This window comes from Lissotriton helveticus, chromosome 5_1, assembly GCF_964261635.1.
Source record: "Lissotriton helveticus chromosome 5_1, aLisHel1.1, whole genome shotgun sequence".
Classification (NCBI taxonomy): domain Eukaryota; kingdom Metazoa; phylum Chordata; class Amphibia; order Caudata; family Salamandridae; genus Lissotriton; species Lissotriton helveticus.
This window is the reverse complement of record NC_136065.1, coordinates 1639220832-1639246905: the sequence shown is the minus strand read 5'-3', so window position 1 is coordinate 1639246905 and position 26074 is coordinate 1639220832. Positions and strand designations below refer to the sequence as shown.

The window sequence follows — 26074 nt, the reverse complement described above, 5'->3', positions numbered from 1 at the left end:
AACAAGGAAATTTTTCACCAAGAACAAGGTGTGGCTATGGGTTCGTGCTTCTCCCCCAGCTATTCATGTTTACATGTTGGCTGGTGGGAGAAGCACGTTCTTCGGGAAACACATAGCAAATGGCTTGAGCACCTTGTACACTACTGGAGATTCATAGACGATATTTTTATCGTCTGGAAGGGTACACCAGAACAAGCTGCTCTTTTTGTCCATGACATCAATGACAACAACAGAAATTTAAAGTTTACTGCCACTATAACTTCCACCTGTGCAGAATTTCTGGATGTTAAAGTCTACATAGAAGAGGGACAGATCCACACTAAACTTTTTAGAAAGAGCACTGCGGGCAATGCCATTCTTCATGCCCGCAGCTCGCACCCGCCCCACACCATCCAAAGTATTCCATTGGGCGAATTTATTCGCATCAAAAGAATCTGCAGTGATCCTGTGATGAGTAATCAATGCTTAGCTGAGTCTAAGCAAAGATTTCTGGAACGTGGGTACAATCAAGATATACTGAACCGTGCTCTTTCAAAAGTTGTAGATCGTCCAAGGGAGCAATTATTGGCCCCAAACATCAGATCTTCCCCAGAATCTACCAGCTCAGTAAGATTAATTACTACTTACTGTTCCCAAGTACAGAAACTACAGCAAATCATTAAAACAGAGTGGCCGATTGTACTAACAGATGTCATCCTGAGCCCTTTGTTACCATCAACACCAGCCATCACATTTAGGAGGGCTCCTTCTATGAAGGATGCCCTGGTTAAAAGTCAACCTGAACTGGCCATCAAAACCCCTTTATGTACTAAAACAGGTTTCTTTAGATGTGCATCATGCCGGGCCTGCAATTTTGCTGAGAACAGTACCCACTATAAATCAGCTTTTAGTGAGTCACCAATACAAATAACTGAGTATCTCACCTGTCGCAGTGACTTTGTTGTTTACAAGCTTACCTGTACTTGTTCACTCTCCTACATAGGGAGTACAAAGTTACCCGCCAACCAGCGCATTCTGCAACATATAAGAGCCATAGTAAATTCGGACATGAACTACCCTGTGGCTCGCCATTTTAAAGCAGTTCATGATAAAAAACTTAAAGATCTGAAATATACGTTGCTATGCTCTGTAGCAAATAATGGAAGAGGTGGTGATCGTGAAAAATCACTCAGACAAAAAGAGGCTTACTTTATTATGCTACTGGATACTAGATACCCTAATGGGTTGAATGCGTTTGATGAATTGCATCATTTCCTGTAATGTATTATCCGATGACTACTGTTGTATTTGTATGTTTTCGCCCTATTTCTATTTTTCTTAGATTCTATATGTAAAATTTACTGATAAAGTGATTTCCATCAATGATGAAACTACATGTAAGATGAGATGTTCAGGATGAACTAAGCTTTTGGTTTGGGTTCTCTTTTTGGGCTTCCTCGCCGCTGATTGTTGTTTTTATTTTTTAAGTCTCACTTAACCAGCACTTATATTGACCACAACCTTTGACCATTACATTGAACCAATCATTGGAAGTATGGGACTATGGAATTCGCAATCTAATGGCAATTATGTAATCTCTTTTTTTAATGCACTTGCATTTTTTCAAGGCACAACATTGAATACTATATATTTGTTTCAACTCAGCAGCATTATTGTTATGTTGGTGGAGCACTATGCTCTCCATTTGTGCTAAGTTTCTTCAAATCTAAAAACATTCTTTTTTCATTTGACTAAAATGATTAACTTGCCAATATAATGTGATTGTATTAGACTTATATTTGAAGTTTATCACTTACTTAGAGCACTATGCTGCGATTTTTCTTTCCCTTTTTCCCGTTGTGGTATTTTACTGCATTAATACTTCCTGGTTTTGTATATATGATGTCTACATCGTTGTGTACCTTTGCGACCTGTTTCTTTAGGCGCATTGGCTTTTATCTTGTACATAATGAATCCATTTGCTTCTATCGCATCATGTGACCAAGCTCCGTTCGCGGAGCGAAACGCGTCAGGGAGAGCACTTGCTCAATTATTTGCAATACATTTTCTGCACTGCTACACTCCATAGTGTTTGGCGTCTCTTACTTGATTTGGAAGTGAGAGAAGTTGTTGTAAAGGAGAAAGAGGTCCGTGCCCGACTTTTTGACCGCAGTCATTGGCGGTCGGGTTTTCTTTGATATATATATATATATATATATATATATATATATATATATATATATATATATATATATATATATATATATATATATATATATATATATATATATGTATATGTATATATATATATATATATATATATATATATATATATACATATATATATATATACATATATATATATATACAAATATATATATATCCAACAAAAGTTGCCTGTTTAAGAAGGAGCCCACACGGGTAAGTAGGATTTGCCGATATTTTAATGATAGAACAGCAATGTCCATTGAGTTCTAAAAGGCCTCGCTAAAATCATCAATCAGCCGACGTGTTTCGTGCGAGTTAGCACTTCTTCATGGGCTGCAATAGTCACTGTTCAACTGGAGTCATCACTTTCACCTCCGCACTTAGTTCATATAAATCTCCCGCCTCCAAGGGCGTGGCCACCGTAGTGGCCTGTCGGTACTTGTAGTGCTTGGCTTTTCCTCAAGTGAGACGCCTGACTCGTTATGACAATAGGACTTCAAATAATCCCAAGTGGGTTTGTGTGGCACAGAAAGACTGCAGGATATACTTCATAACATCTTCCAAAGGCTTCACCCATCCTTCATGAAGTCCTATTGTCAACATGTATTTTTGCCACAAGCAAAAGACGACGTTACAGCTAATATTTTTCCACATTTATTAAAATTGACAAGGCACACCTGCGCCCGGTTGTTATTGGTCAACACAATACATTCATCTGAAAACTTTGCCATTGTAGTACAAGCACTTGTGCATTTAAAGATACTTTAAGTACTTTGAGGCTCTTTCTGGTTTGTTAATGAAGTGCAGTGGTTGCCTTATTGTTCCGGATTTCCTCAGAGTTAAAAAAAGCTTTATTTAAGGTTTCAAATTCTAATTTTTCCAGTGGGGAGACAGCTAGACAAATGGTGTTTTTTGTTGTTTTATGATGTGCTTTTTCTCTGAACAGTTACCCTCACGGTAGGCATACACCATACTGACTTAAAACTAGGTGTTTTATCGACCTGATAAGGATGAAAGGCCAAGTGGGCCCACCGAATCAAAATTGACAACCTCTCTTTTAAACAGTGTGCTAATACTAATAATAATTACATGGCATGTGGTGCTATATTTCAGAGTGAAATGTGTCCTTGCATAGTTTGGTTACGAGAACACATTTCGCACTAAAGAATAGCGCAAAAAACACAAGCGCCATAACCAGCAGCCCTCAGCATTCTGGCCGTTCTCATTGTTCCTGTGTGCTTTATTTTGTTTCGAGCAGCGCATAACTAAACAATGTGGAGTACTAGCATAATTTCTGAAATGTAATATAAGTGTAATATGAAAGTACACAAGATTACGCAGGAGAAATGGAAATGTCATCCATGCCCAACTCTTAAACCCCTGCCCTTGGAGTTTAAAATCTTGGATCTACACAAATGAACCAACATAGTATCCTTTTCCTGAGTTTTGCTTCACTCCTACTTCGTAATTTGAGATGTTGCTCCACTGATGTAACTCATGGCATGTCTGGAGGCATAGAGAAACGTGTTCTCCCGTGCATGCCACATTCCAATGCTACACTCCTACTTCTGTACTAGGACCACCTCTAATGAAACCGAAGAACTCGCCTAAAAAAAATCTACTGGCACAAGAAAAAAATTAGCAGCAGTATTTATCCAGTAGAAGCGCAGCAACAAGAGTGAGAATTAGAAGTTGAGATTACACTTAATATTGTTATAATTCACTTCCAAAATATGCATGTGAGAAATGTTGAAGAGAATTCCAGTACAGCTGCAGAAAAACTGGAATCTCCATGCTAATTTACTGGCCTTGGATCTGATGTACCAGCCTGTGTGGCTTTGGCAGGCCAATAAGTTCCACTCTGTCACAAAGAGCTCACTCAACTTTCTGAATAGCCGATTCTATTTCACCTTATCTGAGCATAAAGGCCAGCTCCACAACCACCCACTCAGTTTACATTGGATACATCATTAAACCAATTCCAATGACATACACTTGGGGGCCAATTCCGATTCGGGAAAAACCGTCCCGAATAGCCGTTCGGAGCGTTTTCCCCGTACAAATCGTACCCTGCAACGTCCCCGTACGTACGACGAAGTACGATTCGTACCAGGAGCCGTACTCCCCACGAGTCGTACAGAGACCGTACGACTCTAATCTCCGTACGATTCTCCCTCGGAACACGCTGTACGCGACATCTGTACGGTTCGTGGCTGGTTTTTATGACCCAGCAAGTACGATATGTGTCGGGGATGCACCTTTTTTCTACGGGAACTGAAAACAGCCGTAAAAGCAGAGTTTGTGCCGAAACAGGTATGGAATGCCCCCCCCCCGCCGGGTATGGTGCGTACCCCCCATGATCGCAGGGGTACGGTGCGTACCCCTGCGATCATGGGGTGTATGCACCGTACCCCATGTACGATGGGTGTACGCACCGTACCCCATGTACGATGGGTGTAAGCACCGTACCCCTTGTACGATGCGTACACCCATCATACAAGGGGTACGGTGCATACACCCATCGTAAATGGGGTACGGTGCGTACACCCATCGTACATGGGGTATGGTGCGTACACCCATCGTACATGGGGTACGGTGCATACACCCCATGATCGTGCGGGTACGGACCGTACGGTGTGTATGTGTTTGTGTGCTTTTCCGTACGACTCGCCCTTACCTAACGTGGACCGTACAAATCGCGTCCTCATACCCCGGTCCGGATCGTACTCGTCGGGTCATGTGTACGAGTCGTACGATTCACGGTTTCAGCCTTGCAATACGTACGGATCGCGACGATTCGGACGGAATACGGATAGTACTACGCGACTCGGACGGACGGGTACGATTGGTACGGAGAGGGCTCCGGATACAAATCGTACAGACGCTTTTTTTCCCGAATCGGAATCGACCCCATAATGTGCTTTTTTCCAGCAGGGGTTACGGTGCGGAAGCCAAGCAGAGCACAAGAAATAAACAAAAATAAACTCGAGGATGCGAACAGAGAGAGGCAGCTTAGAGAGGCCAGTGATTAAGCCCCAGAATTAGGGGGGCTGTACTCGTGTAGGTGCTGGGAGACTTAGACCCCTTGCCCTGCCCCCCGCCCCCGCCCCCACACCCACACACAAAAACACTTACTCGCATACTTTTGCCCAACCTCGGGTAGAACTCTGAAAATTTTACAGCAAAGAGTGCCTTTTTCCTGCAGGGGTTACAGTGCGGCAGCCAAGCAGAGCACAAGAAAAAAACGAAAAGAAACACGAGGATGCGAACAGATGTTGCTGCCACTTCATACGTGGGGTGGGTGGGGGAGGGAGGGCAGGAGCCAGAGGCTGAAGAGGGACAAAGAGGCAGGAGCGGCTTTAAAGGCAGGGCTGGAGGTATTAGCACGCCCACACTGTGATGCTTTGAAACAACCAGGATTGGCTCAGGGTCACTTCAAGATCCTGAACCCCAGTACGTCCACAGTACGTCACTGGAAGGAATTCCCAGCATCGGAACAGGGGCGTGGCACGGCAACTCAAAACAAGGCAGCGCGGCAAAATTTACTCGTATTTTGCCGTTTTTACATATAAATACAGACACAGGAAAAATACTTTTCCGTCTGTATTTATATGTAAAAATCCGTAAAAACAGCAAACCGGGAGCCCTATTTACAATACGGCGCACTATGGCGCAAAGATTGCCAGATGCATCAGAAATTCTGACGCATATGTTGGTGAAAAAGTCATACATTGCTTGAGTCGTGTCGCAAGCACGACGCAACACCAGCAATGTTTGTTGCTGCCTATTCCCAATACACTGCATCACTCTTCATGCCTGCTTCAAGCAGGCGTAAGGTTTTGACTCAGTGGCGACCTAAAAGTCACACAGTAAAATATTGTACCTTTCACTGTGTCACTTTTACAAGGCTTTGCTGCGTGGGAAAGCGTACCCTGCATACATTATACCTGAAGCAAGTGTAATGTCATGCAGGGCTTTACAATGTGACACCTCTCCCTAGATGTGTCACGTTGTGAATGTACCGCATTTTTTACGCCCCTGTTGCGTCACAAAAGTGATGCAACGGCAGCGCAAAAGTATCTCAAGGGGATTATAAGTCTTCCCCTATGTGTTTTCCTTTTGTTTCACCAACTCTTACAGGGAGGAAACCTAATAGGGCCTATTCTGAAGAGGACTTAATTTTTCATGCGTCCCATTCGCAAAACAAGTGCCTTGTCCCTCCTAATCCCTTACAGGGGATTGCCATTACTTTTACTTTTGTTTTTGTGCTGACTTATTATTGAAGAGCATCAGTAAACTGTGGAAAGGAGAAACCACTCTCACCCCCTCTAGCATATGTCTTGGTTTACTCAATGCTATTAGTGAGTTTGCGTTGTGCGGTTGGTGAAATAGTGTTGTAGCTTCAAACAGATCTACAACATTTCAAGTTTACATCTCCCATTCTGGAATTTGATGGATTGGGTATGGTACCAAAATATATTTAGCAAATCTACAGCCCTAAATATCCTTTATAAAGCTATTGCCCCTTTCGAGATAATAGAATTCCTACATCGATTATGGGTAAAAATTTAGTAAACAATATGTAGGACAATAATTATAATGGTAATGGTATTCTGATGTATGAAAAGTAGATGGCTGATAAGGCCCTATGACCAGAGGGCAATAAGGCTGTCGATGGCAAAGGGTGGAGCTTGCGTAAGGCGAAACAACCCATTTTGCCAGCATGAGCTGGTTTCCTCGAATATTGAACACACCACTATACTTGACCTGCTTGATTCCAGGCCACCCTGAATGGAACAGGAAAAATTATGGCTGTGCAAACCATAATTATATGTTTGGCTGATGCTGACTGCCTAGGTGTTGGCTAGGCATGAGCCACCCTGAAGGAGCTCATAAAACAGCATAAGAGGAAGCATTCTCACAAGCCAAGCATCTCGACCAAGCCAGCTGACTAAAAGAAATTACTTTTGAAAGAAGCAGTAACTCAGTGTAAATTTGGATTTTTCAGAGGAAGAGCTTCAGTGAGCATCCGAGGACAGTTTAATCAATCTACGAATCAAAGGTTATCCTTTCACAAGTTGGTGAAAGGCCTAGTGCTAAGAAAGTGGAAAGAGCCGGAGGTGGTCCTGCAATTTATGTTAGTGACGTGCAAATCGAAAATATTTTGAAGGTTGGTACCCTGTAAGAATAGTTGGGGCAGTATCTGAAATAATATTTTAAGCGAACAATAGCCCATGACTTAAGGGATTACTTGGCTTGTAAACACTTACGTAGAGACCTTTTTCAACTTCAGGAGTTTTTTATTAACCAATAACGTTATTGGCATTCTGCTTCTAATATTGCAGGTCAATAGATAGCACAACATTGAAAATTATCTTTTGAAAAGAAAAAATATTTTATAAAAAATTGCTCACACTGCTGCTGTGATGACCAGCCATCGCAAGTCATTGAGCCAGAACGGGAAATTGGTGCTCTGCATGCCAAATATAAAAACACATTCAGTACATAATTAAAAATGTATTTTTATTAGAGGATCAGTGAGTTGGGCCCGCTTCCTTTTAGAGAGTCAATAGTACAGCCATTCACTCCTCCTGGAAGATTCTAAAGTTTTTTTTTATGTAGTCCACTATTAGTCCTTTATCTGTTTGTGGTCACAGGATAAATCCACTCTTCATTGTATGTACTCTCCAGGTATCAGTTAACACGTTTCTGCCTCAGCTGCGGAAAATAGTATGAATTACAGTGTGATCCTGCATAGATGAAATGTGGATTAACTTCCAGCACAGGTAAATGGGATCATGATGCTGACTAGTGAACCTCTGCTGTGAAAGGGTAAGCGGGAAACAGTTGCTGCTGTAGAAGCAAAGTTCAGGAGATTTGTCAAGCCATTAAATAAGGTTAACAAGCAAGCCCGAGAGAAGAGCACCACTGTTAATCCACAAAGCAATAAAGTACAGAAATCACCCCATACATAGTTCGGTTGGACGCACCAAAACATATGCTTAGAGGACTCCATATGAGAGAAGAGTATGGACTATAGAGGAGCATCCCAGTCCTGATGAAGATCTCCTAAAAATATCTTTCTTATCTTCCACAACTGATGTCAAAACACGTTGGTTGAAACCAGGAGAGTACCTGGATACCGGATTTGGCTTTTGAGATCTCAGTTCCTAAGACATCAGTGCATTTATCTCTGCCATATGACTATTCAGTCTTAGACCATTCCACGCTTCCTAACTTCTCATTTCAGTCTTGCAGGATCTTTTTTATACAACGTTATCCCTCCATCACTGTTGAACTACATTTATTGTCTTATTTCCGTCTTCACCTTTCTTTCCCTGACTTTGTTTCAGAGCCTGATGATGAAAAAGAAGTTCTGGTCTCCAATAATGAGAGGCAAGGCCCAGCCCTACAACGATCATCACAATCTAACTACTGCACTTAAGAACACATCATTAGAGTGACAGCATTCTTTATGCATCACGCTGTCTACGACTGTCATGCCCTGCACTCTGTTATCCTGTCTATGTTTAGCAGACTCACTGGCCCGTCTGCTTTTTTTCCATCTTAGGTGTGACACATTATTCCAGACCCTGATTCCATGTTCTATGTGCCAAAGTGTATTTAATGCATGCCATGCATCTGTGCTCTGAGTTTCCTTCAACCTCGTGAAGGTGTTTGTGTCCTGCAGGGCTACCATCAAGGACAATGTGGGCCAAATCCGACTGCAAAGGCAGCTGTGGGAGAAAGACACAGCTCTGCGGCTGCTAAAAGAGGAGTACCAGCAGATGCAAGAGGTAAGCATCTCTTAGTCTGTCTCTCTTCACTACCCATGCTTCCCATCCACCCTTCCACAACCCCAGCGCCCACTTGTAATTTCATGTTATTTTTTCACCAGTGAAAGACTCTGGTATCACTGAAGATAACTTTACTCCTAGGCTGCCAGAAGGACTTTATTGTAGACTGACACTAGGAATTAATTGCTTGATCGACTTTGCCCATTGACAAACCAGGGATGTGCAATTTGCTTAACAAGTGTTTTCCGTATGGCAAGGCCAATTTGTGATACAACCTATGTACTGATAGATTGAATCACGAATTGTGAAGCTGCAGGGGAGTTCACAAAATAATTTTATATAATATTAATTAGGCAGATTGCAATTTGCAACCCTCTGAGGAGCTTATTTACAATCCTCTTGCGCCGCCGGTACGTCACTTTTTCCTATATTAAAAGTGATGAACCGGCGGCGCAAGAGGCTTGTAAATAAGCTCCTGAGATTGGCTGTGAATGCAGCATGGGCAAGGCTTAGCGCGAACCTTGTGCGTGCCACCATGCCATTATGGCAGTCGCGCCGGGGCACGGAGGAGGGGGGGGTCACCAAGCGCATTGATGGCGCGGCGCCCCACCTCCCTGAGCAACCAATGGTTGTGCCCCGTGGTATTTATTACATAATTAAAAAATTTCCTTATTATTTATATTATGTGCAATTACGCAGAAAGTCCAGATTCATTGATAGATACATGATGTCACTTGGCTAACCTTAACATGTTTCTAGTACATAGCCATTTCTACCGTAATCTAAACATGCATATACTTCACTTTCTGCGTGTCCCCGCTAGAGCCTACGGCAAGATCAATGACTGGCAGCCCCAGATTCCGGTATACTAAAAAGACTCTACCGGAGTGAGCTTGAGCAGGGGGTACAGCTTATCGGATGGATATTTTCCCTGGGCCCTCCCTACACCCTGAGCCTTAACTCTATAACGGGGGCCGCAATTCTGCATACTTGCAGCCTGATGCGCAGGCACGTGCGAGGGTGGCTGACCAGCCTCCTGGAAAGAGTGACTCTCCTGTCCCCCGTACTCCTTCAGCCTACCAACCAGCTGTCACTGCCCCTGGAGTTCCATAGTGTTGGCCACTAAGGACCGAAGACTATGCTTACCAATCATGACCTTACCGCCACAGGCCAGCATAGTTGCCCGACTATCTGGTCTTCTCCTCAGCTCACCAGGAGGTGAAGTCCTGCACCTTGTGCCCTCCAACCATGCTAGGATGTCCTCCATGAATGCCTGATTCCCTTTTGAAGAGAGGTCGACCGCATCCTGCAAAAAGAACTGATCACCCCGGATCTAGCCATGTCCTATAGACTTCAGTTTGGTGGACCTGAACAACTTCTCAAACTTATTGTTGATCAGCTTTACCGCATGATTCAACGCTCTTACTGACTCCCCCCCTCTCCACTGCAACCTTGGAATCATGTGAGACCAGACTATCATAGCACCGTGGCACTTCCTTGCCAACCATCCCTCCATGAGCACCCTCAGCCCCAGTTGTACCAAGTCATGCCTACCCAAATGCAAGATCCAGATTGAAGGTGGACCCTTATCTTCTTTTAACGCGTGGTTCACCATCTCCCTGAATTGCCTAATGCGCAGCCCCCTGACCATGAAACAATATTTTCGTTCCTAACTGATGTGCCCTGGCCTCATGGGCCCCTGAAAAGCAAGCTTTTAGACGGCGGACATATGAGTGACCTATTATCAAGATTTCTTGTTTTTCTTGGGCCCAAGAGTGAACTTGGGCCATAACCTGTGTTGTACGTTTGTGAACCGTCACCCGCAGTCCTCTTGAGTGACAAGGTGACATCCTTGCTCTGTGATGATGAACCGGTGCAAGCTTCCCCCCTGAGTTACAGAATGAAGAAACTGCAAATAACCAGGAAACAGAACCAACCATCAGTGCATTGCCCTACTAATGGCTAAAGCACATGCAGTGGCACATAGCGCTTATAACATTTAGAGGGCCACTTACCGATCCTTTTAACCTGCTCTTCTTTAAAGCCCCTGGCCACTGCTTCTGTGGCAGCCCCAATCCTAAAGGAATGATTCCCAAAGTTAGCTGAATCCAAGCCTGTGTACCTCATAGCCAAACCCATGACCATCTTGAACTGGAATACAGTGAGGGGTGACCCATCTACGTGTACCAGAAGAGGCCCTGCTGTGGCCCATGTTCGCTGCGCCATGTAGGCCTCCAGTCTGGCCACTGGGCAGCATGCACTACCTACCGCCCTGTGGAGCAGTATGCCCTCACCCCTGCCTTCCTGATCAGTCGCGGACCTTGGTAAGGAGATCAGTAGGGAGTCCCCATTTATTTGGACATGTCCCACCTGCAGTCCCCCCTGCGAGTCTCTTTTGTTCCTTGTCCCCAGCTCCCCTACCCTGAAAGTGCCATAAAATGCCAGGCAAAATGCTGCTTGAAACAGAGTAGCTTCCCCTGCAGAACTACAAACTTGCTGCAGAGCTTCCAACAGTTTAGCTAGTGTTTGCAACCCTATGGGTCTTCTCTAATCGGGCTGCACCTCTTGTAAGCGCTGCCACCCCATCAGAGCCTTCCGTACTACAAAATTACCTGTTGGGTCCCCTTTGTCCTTAATTTTTGTAAAAATGGAGATGGCTGTAATATGACGCCTAGACACCGCCATTGAGCGTCCCTCTTCCCTCATGAAACTATGATAAGTGACCACCGTCCCCGGCTAATGCCATTTGTCTTCCAACTGTCCCCCAAAAACTGACAATATGACCAGAACGCTCCTTCATAAGCTCTCCTGGTCCTGGGTGCTAGGCTAGCTGCCATGAGGTCCGATAATTGGGGGCACCATGCTGCCAAAGTTGTTCTGGAAAATGTGTTGGGTTCTCTGCTGCGTCTGGGAGGTGGGACCTGAATACCTACATCTTGAAATGAGAGAGTGCGTCAGCAGCATGATTTAGTTCACCCGGCACATGCTTAGCTTTAAAGAGTAAATTCAGTTTCATGCATCGCAGTACAATCTCTTTTAGTAAGCGCAGAATCATTTTGCCGTTTGGTTATTAATACACTCCACCACCGCCATGTTGCCTGACCAAAATATCACAGACTGCTCCCTCAATTTTTTGGGCCAGAAGGACAGCGCCACCAGGATGGGAAAGAGCCAGAAGCTTATGTTGCTTGTGATCCCTGAGTCTACCCACCAGCCCGGCCAGCTCTGCGTGACCCATTCTGTCCCTAGAATAGTACCGAACCCTTCACTACTTCAGTCATCAACCCCATCTGGGGACTGGACATGGGGGGCTAGGCCACAATACCCTACCATTGAAATCACGCAGAAATGCCTTCCAAATGAGCATGTCCTGCTTGACTTCACAGCTGGGAATGCAGCAAAGGAGACCTTCAAAACACAGCAGGCATCCACCTCTGCATTCAAAAATGGGAAATATTTTTTTAAGCAACCCATCTCCATTAAAGGGACCGGTGCTGTTTTTAAAAAAACATTGTAATCTCACCCTAAGGCCGTCAAGATGATTCGCAAAAGGAAATCTGTTCCAATGGGACAGTTTTTCTTTTGCGAATCAATAGGGAGTTGCAAACTGATAAATGATTTGCAGCCACAGAGAAGCCCATGGAAGGTTGGGTGCATCCACTGCTAAACCTGGTGACAGTCAGGTGCTGGGCTACGAACCCCCTGCTGCTATTAAGGCCATCTGCAGCAGTGGTTGACTGCCTGCAGTGGGCGGAATGCATGGCCTGATTAAAGGCCGTGTGCAGTGATCAAAAGAATAATTTCAAAGAAGTTGGATGTAGCATATCATTAAATAAGTCCATAAATTCACTACAGGTAGAATTAAGTTTTGGTTAGGAATAGTCCTAATACCTATACATATGCTTGAAAAACCTCTGATATTCACTTTAAAAACACAGTTAAAGTGAAATTATGCTTAAAAACAAAACCTAAAAACCATTTCAACTCTCCAATGATGACAATCCATAATATGCATGTAAACAATAACTTGTACTCACAATGCAGTATTTATGACCTCACAATAATGATACCAATAAGTAACAACACTTGCAAGCACCTCCATAAATAAAAACAGCTACTGAAACTAATAAATAATACTATAGTCATTGATAGTGTTACTAGTAATGTGATGTGTGTTCTGCTCTGTGAGATCATTTCTAATTGCATCTGTCACATCAATGGTGAGGTAATGTGTATTGTATTAGGTGCGTGAGTTATGGTTTGCTTGGCTGTAATGGATTGTGGAGCTCAACATAATCGTCAAATGTCAGTGTTTTTATAAATACATTCCTTTAAAAACAAAGAGAAAAGAGAATTCAGGTTTACTAATATGTTGATAGTGGTTTCACCATAAAACATAAAAAAAATAAGAAATTCCTAGGGTAAGGTGCTGCCTTTATCATGTGACCCCGGCCCTACTGTTGTATGTCAACCTTTACTTCCATCCTTGATAAATCTTGAAATTAGTTGTATTTCTGAGAACAATGAACTATCTTTATAGGTGTGGTCAATGCTATATGTTGGTATGACTAAGCATTTGGAATAACGCTGTGGAGGACTGGGAGATGGTGGTTGTGTGAGTGTACGCATTTCTTGTGACTCGTATTCTTTTGGAGTCTAATTTCTGACCACACACACACACACACACATGCATGTACACACAAACACATTCACATTAATCAAGGAAGGCTATGGACTTGCAAGTCTTTAACACATGAGTCCTCTGTGGATAAGGGTAATCCCACTCCTACCTGCTTAGCGAGTTGTCCACTTGTGCACAAAGGATATCTGCAGAGCACCAATGCTATCTATCAAATGCCAACATCTTATAGCTGGTGCTAAATTCCAATTTAGGAACCTTGCAAAGTTGTGAATATCTGTTACCAAGTTGGACCAAACAGATTATATAACATAGACTCACTTTAAGGTAGAGATTTAGAAAGTTAACCTGGGTATTGTAGCAAGTTGTACCAAGTAGAAGACCGCATTGCACGATCCAGTGTTGTGGAGCAAAACATACTGTTCTTTTTTTTTTAAATCTGTTTTATTGTTTTCAAAGCAAACTGAGGCATATATTACAGGTTGTACATATTCATACAGCACTATCAATTTATATTCCCATCTTAACAAAGTAGGTCTATCGTCGATACATATCTTTCTGTTATTATGCATTCCTCCACATAAATCTTCTAGGTTCATTCTGACCCCCACTTTATTGCTCCCCATTCGAACTTTCTTCAGCATGGTCAGGCGGTGGCTCACAAATATCTCCCCGGAATTTATTCCATGCCCCCCATATCCTGCTCCATTTCCGGAGGCAGCCCCGATTAATACACACCGTTCTCTCCCCCATCATGGCCATGTCCATGTCTTTACACCACGCTGCTAAAGCTGGTACCTCTGCCACCCCCCATCTCTGCGCTATGTTCCGCTTAGCTACCATTAGCCCCATCGTTACCCATGCCTGCGCCTGATGTGTGAGGTCATTCGGCTCCCAGATATTTAGCAGGCACCTTCGAGGTTCTGGGATTAGGGCCACCCCCTCCGTCTGTGACACCGTTCTCAATTTTTTTTCCAATAGTCAGCTATCTTGGGACACTGCCACATTGTATGATAGAATGTCCCCTCTTCCCCGCATCCTCTGAGGCAATAGGGATGGTGTGCCCTGCCCCTCCTGCATAGGGTATATCTAGTGTGGTATATGTGGTGCAGTACTTTGAGCTGTACCAGCCTGAGTCTAGAGGGTATCCCCACCTCCTTCGGCGAGGCCAACTCCTCCTGCCATTACGTTTCGTCAAGGTCCGCCACCTCGCGCGCCCACTTTTCCTTGAGAGAGATTGTAGGGTCTGGCAGGTTATTAATGAGTTTTCGGTATGTAAACAATGTGGCCCATTTTTGCATATAATCTGTTAACAACCTATTCTCCATTGGGGAGGCCTCGGGCACTTCCGTGCCTTCTGGCAAAGCTGCAAGCAGCGCATGTCTAATCTGCGTATATCTGAAAATTTCAATCGGCACTAGCTCGTATTGCTGCTGAAGCCGTTCAAACTGGAGCACCCTCCCCTTAACCCACAGGTCCCCCACCGTGGAGATACCAATGGCATCCCATTGTGCAAAGCCCTTGCTGTTTCTGAGGTTTCCCAAACGTTTAGTGTCCCAGAGCGGGGTAGTGTGACATGTATGCCCAGATACTGAAACGAGTCATGCGCGATTTGGAGCGGGCAGCCAGCGGGGAGTCGTGGCAGGGGCCATGTAGTATATATAGTACTGATTTGGACCAATTGATGGTGTACCCAGAAATCTTTCCAAAACTTTCACACACATCAAGGAGGACTATTATAGAGCGTCTCGGGCTAGTCAAGTACACCAAAATATCGTCTGCGTAGAGGGAGATTCGTTCCTCCCACTCGTCCGTCCACTGAAGGCCCCGTATCATTGGCTCCCATCTAATCCAAGCCGCCAAGGGCTCCAATGCCAGTGCGAATAGTAGCGGCGACAGGGGACCGCCCTGGCGCGTCCCCTTTGCCAGTGGGATTGTGCCAGAGCTGTGACGTGCACCAAAGGTTTGGTCTACAGTAGGCGAACCCATGCACAAAACTTGGGGCCAAAACCCAGGTGCCTAAGGATTGCGAACAGGAAGTTCCACTCTACCATATCAAATGCCATCCGCGCGTCTAAGTAGATCACGATAGCTGGCTCCTGAAGGGACGGAATCCTAGCCATTACTCCGTGCAGGCATTTGAGGTTTAGTGCCGTACTTCTGCCCGGCATAAAGCCAGATTGATCTGGATTGATTAGAGTCGTGAGGTCCGGTCCCAGCCTTATCGCTACTACTTTCGCTAATATTTTAGCTTCTGCGTTGATCAGCGATATTGGACGGTGTGAGTTACCGTCTGTCGTGGGTATCCCGGGTTTAGGGATAGCTATTATGGTAGCCAGCCGTTGGTCAAGCGGTAATTCCCCTTTCCCCAGGCTGTCAGTATACATTTGCAATAAATGCGGACTGATAATACCCACCGTTTTTTTGTATAGCTCGACCGGAACTCCATTTGGCCCCATTGCCTTCCCTGATTGCAGTGACCGGATCGCGGTTTGCAGCTCTTCTACGGTAAGATCCGCCTCAAGCTCGAGTGTTTTTTCTGGGGTGAGTTTAGGCATTGCTATGTCTTTGATGGAGGCCAACGCCTCCTCCTCTGTCATTACAAACGTTGAGGTGTACACCTTCTGAAAGTGTCCTGCCAACGTCCGGACTATTACCCGTGGATCTGCTGTCAACAGCCCCTCCTCCGTTTGTATCTGTGCTATCCCCTTAGAGCCCTGCTCCCTCTTGTCTAACCATGCCAGACGTTTTCCAGCTTTGTCTCCTATATCATATATATCGTGTCTAGTGGCTCTCAGTTTCGATTTCGTCTCTTCCCTCAGTAGTTCTCTGTGTTCCTGCTGTTTAAGACCAAGTGTGTGGGACGATGCTGGTGTGGGGTCAGTAGAGTGTCGTGTTTCAGTTGCGTGTAATTCTAGCTTGAGGTCATGTATTTCCTTCTGCTTCTCTTGCCTATGCCCAGTGATGAAGGCAATCGCTTGCCCTCTAAGGACGGTCTTATAGGCCTCCCACAAAACTGAAGGAGAATCTACCGACAAAGCATTTTCCGCAAAGTAGTGTTTTCTTGCTTTAACAATATCTTTTCGGACTTTTGGTACCTGTAAATAACCGGGGTAAATAGGATAGACCCGCCTGCGGGTGTCATGATGGTATGAGAAGGTTAACAGTATTGGGGAGTGATCTGAAATTCCCCTCGGTTTTATCAGTATCTCATTAATTCTCTGGAGACTGCCCACTGGCGTCAGGGAGTAATCTATTCTGGATAAACTGTTGTGTGCTCCTGAGTGGAAGGTGTACTGCCGTGTCGTGGGATTGCGGTGCCTCCAAACGTCAGTAAGCCCCAGCGCCTCGACAAAACTCTGTAGGCGAGAGACTCCCGACGACAGTGGCCTTACTGGGTACCTATCTAGGTCATTATCCATAGTGGAGTTAAAGTCCACCCTATCAGGAGCTCCTCCTCTGGCAGATTCAGCAAAAATTCACTAAGCGTGGGGAGCGCTATCGCATGCAGGGCGGGGGGGATGTATACAGACACCGCGTTAACCGGCCTGCCCTCCCACTGGCCCAGTGGGGCTGCAAATCTCCCTTGATCATCCTTTTTTATGTGTTGCACTATGAATCTGGAATGTTTCCGCATCAGGATGCCGACCCTTCTGGAGCCCGATGAAAACTTCGAATGAACCACCATCTTATAGCCCCACCTATCAAGTGCCTTGCATGCATTTCCCTTGAGGTGTGTTTCCTGCAGTAGAGCCAACGTTGGAGCGTAGCGTTTTAAAGCCTGCAGTACCAGGCCCCTCTTGATCTTATCCCTAGCCCATGTACATTCCACGTGAGCAATGTCAGGGGGTTAACCGTGGTGTTTGGGAGCAGTTCTGTAGCGTGGTCAACTAGGACTTGTGACGCCATGTCTGTGATTACTGTGTGGAGCAAACATTGCATTGTGCACCGACTGTTCGAATAGTGCTACTACTGGGAATGATGCCAACCTGCGACTGCCTCTATAAACTAAAACCAAGAACCTGAAAACCAGTACGTACCAACCCATACTACCTCCCTCCCTCCCTGCCTCCCTGCCCGACGGACTCACAATTGCCCACCTCCCCAACTTAGCAGAGTGCTCAGTCCCAACCCCAAAAAGTACTTGCGTGTCGGGGGTAGTCCTCCCTTTCCCCAAAGACTACTTCAGCAAGGCGCCCAGGCCAAGGTCCGCAGCCGTCTATTCTTAGTCCACGCCCATATTCCTGTTTTAATACTATAGGTTCAAGGGCCGTGCTCCGTTTCACTCCGCGGCTTCATTCTGTTGTGTTCAGTCTCTTCCTTCTCGTTGCTGCTCTGGTCCTCACTCTCCTCTGTCCTGTCCTGGCGCCGCTGACTCCTCTCCTTACGGTTGTGACCGTTCACCTGTATCCAGCCCTCGAGCCAGAAGAACCACGTTTTTCCATCCGCCACAACACGTAGCTTTGCCGGGAATAACATCGAGTAAGGCAGGTCTCTGGCCCTTAGTTCCTGTTTAACCTCCTGAAAGCTCTTGTGGCATCTGGAGACCGCCATCGTATAGTCTGGAAAGAAGGACACCGTGGAGTTCTGGATCCGGAGCGGCGGAGCCACTCTGGCAGTTTGTAATATAGTGTCTCTATCTCGGAAGTTGAAAATACGGGCCAGTACTGGTCTCGGGGGGGGGGGGGCAGGTTTAGGCTTCCCCCCGGGAACTATGTGCGCCCTTTCAACTGAGAAGAAGGCTGATAGTCCTCTAAGCTGGAGACTTGTTTTAATGAGCTCCTCCACATAAAGGTCCATTGCTGGGCCGCATTCGCTTACGGGAATTCCGGTAATTCGTACGTTATTCCGGCAGGAGCGCCCTTCTTGGTCCTCCAGCTTTACCGTCATCATTTTGTTCTCTGCTTCCAGTCGGGTTACTGTTTTTTGTAGGACTGTTGTGGCCTTTACAAAAGTTTTGGTGACTTGTTCAACTTACGTGACTCTGGCCGTCATTTTTTTAAAGTCTGCTCTTAAGAATGAAACGTCTGTGTGGATATTGTCCCCACTGTGGATTGAACATTGGTGAGGGCCACCATTATGTCCTCCAGGGTAACTTTCTGCATACCTTCTCCCCCCTGGGCCTTGTCTGTCGGATCTTTCCGCTCAGGCAGTGGTGGAAAATCTTTGCTGTAGGCGGATTTGTCTAATTTAGACTGGGTGACCGATGTCTGTGGGCCCCTACCCGTCATCTCTCCCCCTTACTATTTGAGGAGCTCCTGGTACTAGCCTCCGCCTGCCGCGAAAACCCGTGTCTCGCGCGGCCTTTCGGTGTTCCCAAGGCTCCCCTTTCTCACGTTATGCTGCACCAGAAGGTAAACGGGGGGGAAAGGGCCACCGTTCAGCCAGCCCCTCCACAACCCTTCATCTCTGTGGCTGATGCCCCGGGCACGCCCTCACGTGTTATAGCAGGTGGACTAGGCGGCAGAACAACGTATTCGCTTTATGGGTAGGACCAGTCGTGCCACCGTTGCATACCCGTCAAGCGCGCCGTCCGCAATATGGGGGGGAGGGTTCTGTCAAGGCCTGTACCAGCAGTATACGCGTTCTCTTAGACTTCCCCCATTGGTTGTTGGTGTTATGGTGGCGAGGGCTTTCCTTCTTTAGCACTGTCCCCTAGTCCTGCCCTCCGTATAAGTGGGGACCCGGCCATGTCTCCGTGAATCGCCCTCACCTTATACACTGTACTTTTGGGGCTCCCACTCCATGCTCTGACCGCCAGCCGTCACCGTGTGCCCCTATGGATCACCTCCGTGCGTCTGTTTTGTAGCCCCTCAGTCTCTGGGTGTCCAGTATTGAAACTCCCGATGGGTGAGATGCCGGGGGGAGGGGGGAACGGAGGCAACACCCGGCACCACTACCAGCTCAAATCTTGGGTGCCGATCCGGGCCTGGCCCCCACAGGGCCGCGTCTCGCCCGTCTCCGCCACCACAGTCACCTCCGGTGGGCGTATGTTTCAACTCGAGTCCCTGGCGTCACGAAGGGCCGCAGGCCGCTGTCCTCCGGGCTACGCTAGCTAGCGTCTCCCACTGTTGTTTCGGGACAGAGTTTTCCTTGCTGCCGTCGGTCGCATCTGGGCACCAGTGCGAGTCCCTGGGGTATAATTGTTATGCGGATCAATGTGCCGATCTGCATGGAAGGCTACCTCCTCCTCGGAGCCCTTCTATGCCGCAGCCATCTTGCCCGGCTGCGTAGCCACGCCCCTAAAACACACTGTTCTTGAGCCATATGAGACAGTACAATAGATGTGTGGACAAAACTCTAAAAGTGCAATGTTGTAAATATAATTATGGTCCTCTTAAATAGGACTAACATAGATTTTGGTAAGGGAAGTGTGCATGAGATTGTGAACATGGCAGACATTATGGGCCAATCTCTAAGTAAGAGTTAGCATGGCTGAAGCAATTCTTCGATTGGCTTTTTTGGGTGAATCCTACATCTTCTTGTTGTGAAAGCAACCTGGCCCAGAAGCCACACTGTTCCAACACTAATCGTGCTGTTCAAGGATTCACGAGGAAAGTAGTGCCACATTACAACAGAAGGAAAACTTCACCGAGGACTGAGCTAGAGTGGCAGAATTGATGCAGAAGGATCCCAGGCTTAAACTCTAGAAGATGGAGTGATGATGGATTGGATCAACAACTTTAGCTAGAATTGTCAAGGATGCGACCAGAACAGCTCAATAAGTGAGATACCTGCAGTGGATACATCAGCTTCCAATGGGAAGAAAGTGGCATTCCAAGATACTGACCTAGATGACTAACGAAACCCAAACTCTTTGATGACTGATGGAGGTCCAAATAAGCAGGTTCATTGCCTACAGACCTTTCCTACAGCCAGATGTAACCCTGGTACAGCTGCGTGACCTTGATGTACAGAAAGTTCCATTAGCAAACAACATAGACCTAGCTAAAGTTTCTCTGATCACTGCCATTTGTTGCAGGCGCTCAAGCCTTTCTGCATGAATTTGGTCTTTCTGTGCCTGGCCATTTGAATAGTGTCACAGAGGGCACTTGCCAAGTTAATCTGTAACAGATACAGATTTGGCTCGGCATCAGCTTGCCTTGTAGTGCTACACTGGCCACCAGTTCAGAAAACAGCTAGCTTCAAACTCCTAGGCCTTGCTCACAAGGCCTTGTATAACATTGGACCCGAGGTTCTTCAGGCCAGAGTTGAATTTTATAGGACAGCACGGAATTTAAATTCCTGCAATTTGGCCCAAGCAAAGTCCACATGAACGCAGAAAACCAGAAAAGGCAGATGCTCATTTTCGTTCCTGGCAGCAGTCCAATGGAACGCCTAACCTCTGGATTGTCACCTTGCTGACAAACATCTGCAATTCAGAAAGAAATTCAAAACTTGGCTGTTCTCAGGTTATGGTTTCTTCTGCTTTCGAGTGATCCTGCTGTGGGGTTTTTGCCATGTTGAAACGAGAGGGAGTTTTATAGCGCCATATTATCCCCTAGGGGATGAGAGATGTGCTTTATAAAAACCTTCCCTAAATTAATAATAAATACATTGGGATACAGAAGCCAGTGGTGGCTGATTCCTGCCAGTAGTAGTGGGGCAGGGAGGGGTTGGGGTTTAAAAAAAGAAAAGAAAATATCACTTACTTGCCCGGCAGGCCGACTGACCGGTCTCTGCCTCTCCTCTGTCCTCTTTGTCTTCTACGAGGACCGGAAGCACGCAGACTCCCAGACATCCCTAGAACAATCACAACGCTGTTGTCAGCAGCGTTGTGATTGGTCTGAGTACCATGGTTAGGCGCTCAGACAAGCAATGGGAGCATGAACATGTTCTCCACCCAGGCTGTGTATTACAGCCCGTTGGAAAACATGCAAAGTGTTCATGACATGACAGAACGTCCGGCCAAACCATCATGCGCACTTAGAAAGTGCCCCAACCACTTCTCACCCTGCTATGTGAGCAGCTTAACCCTGCCCCACCCCACAGACCTGCCTCAGCATGGAAAAATAAAATGATACTAACAGTGTGTTATTATCATTTTATTTTTCCTTTTTTGCAGTGATGAAAATCAGTGGGACTAAGCTGCTCCGCCTTAGCGGAGGAGCCGCCCTTGACCTAAGCATTACCTAAGGCTAGGCCTCAGTTGCTTTGAACACAACATGAACGTCTTCACCACTGAGGTGACCTTGGTGTGTACCAATCAACTTTAAGAAGAGATTGTTGTACACATCAGGCCAGGCGCCATTTTGTGGATTCTGTTATCATCTATGTAACACCAGAACTCTTTGGTGGTAGTTAGTCTGCTGGAGGATTCTCCACCACCGAGATAATCGTGTCATGGAGGATTTGTCAATGCCACCACAAATATGAGGACTTTCTATCACCATCCAAATCTTACTCAGGACCTGAGTCATAAGCCAGGAGGACTCCCAGCCCACAAGACTAGGCTTGGGTCAAATTCGAAAGTCTGTGGCATTTACTTCCAAGAAGAGGCTATCACAAGACAATTCTTTGATTGTAAAACAGATGTGTTACCTTATCACTCAGAAATGCCTTTATATTCGCTTACTCTTACTTGTGGTTTATACTTCAACCGGACCCATATTTCTCCCATGGTTTTCCGGCCCATCAAAGACTATTAACCACATTAGGAATCTTTTCAGCCACATAAGGGGGGAGATGATCAGGATACAGAAGGCATTCAAAAATAAATAACCGTTTTATGCTTTTTCTTCTCTGAGGGAATCATTTCCTGGTGATAAAACCTCTGGCAAGCTCTGATAACTGAATTGCATAATAAAGGTATAGGCAGAGGCGAAGGTTGAAAGTTGGTGTGCAGGGTTAAAACATGTTTACAAAAATATTTACACAGTTTCCGAATACTTACATTTTAAGTTTAGAAAATGTATTGAAATGTTATAAAAGAAAAACATTTTGAATATTACTAAGTAATAAACAAATAATTCGCATCTCCCCCTTGCAGGACAGCTGTGTGGCTCATTTATGGAAGACATATTAGCAGGCTCTCTGCCCAAGCTCTCATGATTCAGTAAGGCAAAGAGCCTATCACATGTACTGGAAGTCCTTATATACATTAAGAGACTTGATTCGAGGCTGAGAGTTTGTGAGCAGTTTAAAAAACAAGCTTAGCCTTGCGGAGTCCAGACCAGACACCTGGGTGCCCCCACCAGAAGGGGGGCGTTCATGGGTATATGGGATCCGTGCCCGCCGCAATGCTTGAGCCCGACATAATGCGCTGTCCTGATCAAAACATTTGAGGTTCGAACTGCTGTCGCCATCAGCAGGATACTAGCTAACGGATCTTTAAATGGAGAGCCTCCCCCACAGGTACCCGTGCCCTCCCACAGCCAGGACTGCCAGCGAGCCACCCACTGGAACTGTGCCGCCAAAGAATACAACTTGAGATCAGGTGCCACCAGGCCCCCCTCAGTCACCTGTAGGTACAGGTTTCATAGTGCTACATGGCAACTTAACGGGCCCCAGTATAGCAACTGTAATAAGCCATCCAATTCCCAATTCTTTTGGGGGGACAGCTTGAGCGGAAGGGCCACAAACAAAGGCGACGGGGAAGAATAATCATCGTCAAAACTGCCACTCACCGACAATGGCAGCATAGTCCCGAAGGCAATTGAAAGCTGCAACACAGCAATCACTAGATGGAAATTCCCCTCATACAACAATTCTGGGGAATGATAGATGACCACCCTCAAATACAGAACCATATTGCGCTCTCATCATAACATCGGAACCATGGAAGCAGGTCTGCACTCAAGCATATCACCCCGTAGGGATTAGATGCAAGATTTATAAGAATTGACTTCCAGTCCAGAGTAACTGAAAAACTCCGACAACACCGACACTGCTCCCCTGATGTAACTGTCTTTTCCCCTCAAATACAACAACATGACATTTGCATACCGAGAAAGATATGTGTAATCAGATGGAATCACAACCCCTAGTAATGAAAGCCCAGATGGACCGTGCAAGCAAATGGATCTATGGGCAACGCAAACAGCAGTGGCGATAGGGGGCAACCCTAACGGGTGCCCCGCTCAATCACAAATGCTTCCAAGATCAGGGAACCAGTACGGATCCTAGCTAAGGGGCCAGTGAGAGAGGAGCATTGTTCACTCCACAAAGGGTAAGGCCATACCCATGCTAAACAGGGTTGCATAGAGAAACTCCCAACAGAGCGAATCAGTGGCCTTCTTAATGTCCACTGAAATGATCAGCGCCCCTGCCGGCAACCATTCCGTCCGGTTTATGGTCAGAAACAATTGACGAATATTAGGTATAGTGCTACGCATGAGAATAAATCCAGTCTGGTCAGGATGAAGGAGAGAACACATACTGGGGAGCAAACGGTTTGCCAAAATCATACCCAAAATCTTGTAATCAGCATTATGCATGGAAAAGAAGCAGTAGGAATAAAGAAGGAGGGGGTCCTTATTCTTCTTCAGAAGCGACACAACAGCGGCCTCCCACAGTGAGGAAGAAAGCAATCCACACTGCTGTGAATCATTGAAAAGGGGCAACAGCATAGGGACAAGGTTTACAGTAAACAGCGTGCAAAACTCTATTGGTAAACCATCGAAGCCTGACATCTTACCCCTCGCCATTTCCTTAACCGCCCCACATACCTCTTGCTCGGTAACATCTGTACCCAGTTGACACTGATGAGGTATCCATAATATAATTCAGCATATCCACCTATCGACATACTGCACCCAAGTCATACAGATCCTTATAGTGTTGAAGAAACACTGCATTAATTCCATCTTGCATTGGAGAATGGCATGACCACCCCTGTCCCCCTGTAGAAGCCATGCAAGCATCCCGTACGATCTATCTTACACAGCATAGGCTGCGTAGGCTGTATGATCAAAGCGTCATAAATGCTCGATCAGCTCAGACAGCTTCTAATTCACAAAACAAAAAGGAGTGGGAGCACACTGCTTCACCTCCCTGCACAGTTCACCCCTTAGCATTATGGTAAATGCAGTTCTTAATACATGCTTACTTGAGATTTTACTGGAGTGGTCCACCAAAGTTGGTGCAGGTTAGTGCTTTACATCTCTAGACTCGTGTTTCTGGATTTCATCCGTCATCAGTAGAGATAATAACTAATTTTATATGGGGTTGCTGAGCAGGCTGCCATAATCCTTACAGGTCTCAGTACCTCTCACAGGTGCACAGGTGCATCTCCACAAGCTCCTCAGCTCTATGGCTTAAGGGAGCCTTTTCAAAACAGGAAGGGGTGGGAGCACACTGCTTCACCTCCAAGCACAGTTCGCCCCTTAGCATTATGGTAAATGCAGTTCTTAATACATGCTTACTTGAGATTTTTCTGGAGTGTTCCACCAAAGTTGGTGTAGGTTAGTGCTGTACATATCTAAACACGTGTTTCTGGATTTCATCCGTCATCAGTAGAGATAAAAACAAATTTTATATGGGGTTGCTGAGCAGGCTGCCACAATCCTTACATATCTCAGTACCTCTCACAGGCGCACAGGTGCATCTCCACAACCTTTCCCCCTCCTATTTGAAAAGGCTCCCTTGAGCTAACGAGCTGACAAGCCAACGAGCTCATGTTGATGCACCTGCGCCCAGCGATTTTTACTGAGACCTGAGAAGACTTTGGGCAGCATCTCCAGCACCCCCAAAAAAAGTGTTGCTCGCAACTGAAGAAGGACAATTATCCTGAAACACGTGTCTAGAAATACACATCAGTCATCCCCTCTAATCTGGTTTCCCCGCCAACCCACAGGTGAGGCCATCCAACACCACCTTCTGCCCTTGGATATCCGAGAGCAGCTGAGTTCCCACCCCACTTTACTGGAAATACAATATCCCCAGATCACCCATTCCTACCCTCCCATTCCTCCCCTACTAACGAGATGGAGATGGCTTTATCATGCCAGTATTGTGAAATGCACTCCCAACATGACCCAAAAGGCCTAATTATCCAGCAGCACAGGATCAAAGGGTCAGGTAGGCACACTAGGCCTGGACGAGGAGCACTGGAGAATGCCCAACACAAGAGAGTGATCAAAGTACGTCTTTGCTAAATACTCCACGCTCTTTCAGTAGAGCGTCCTGCACATATCTCCAGGTCTCTCACCTGCCAACAGTCCAAAAGGTCCCTCTGTCCAACCCAGGAGGAGGCAGCCGTTGCCAGACTGTCCTCAGGTGCACCACGCAGGGGCATGTGCAACCTATCCAAACATAAATCCACTGCACAATTAAAGTCACCTCCGACCACTCTTCAGTAGGGTATCACTAGCGACAAGAGGGGACAAACTGGTGAGGAACAATGGCTGGTCAACCTTTGGAGCATCAACATTTAATAGCGCAATATCCCTACCATCTAAACATCCCAACATCAAGACATAGTGACCTTCAGGATCAACAACTGCTCTCGGCA

The 26074-nt window shown here is 46.0% G+C and overlaps 1 protein-coding gene across 3 annotated transcripts in view; it reads left to right on the top strand.

Annotated features, from left to right (window-relative positions):
- The window catches only part of LOC144755675 (X-linked retinitis pigmentosa GTPase regulator-interacting protein 1-like), a 434709-nt gene that overhangs the window by 172113 nt on the left and 236522 nt on the right, over positions 1–26074 (top strand). For all 3 annotated transcript variants that reach the window (XM_078644845.1, XM_078644846.1, XM_078644848.1), the window contains one exon: positions 8879–8984. In XM_078644845.1, the coding sequence (XP_078500971.1) occupies positions 8879–8984 (106 nt within the window). The remainder of the gene's footprint in view (positions 1–8878; positions 8985–26074) is intronic.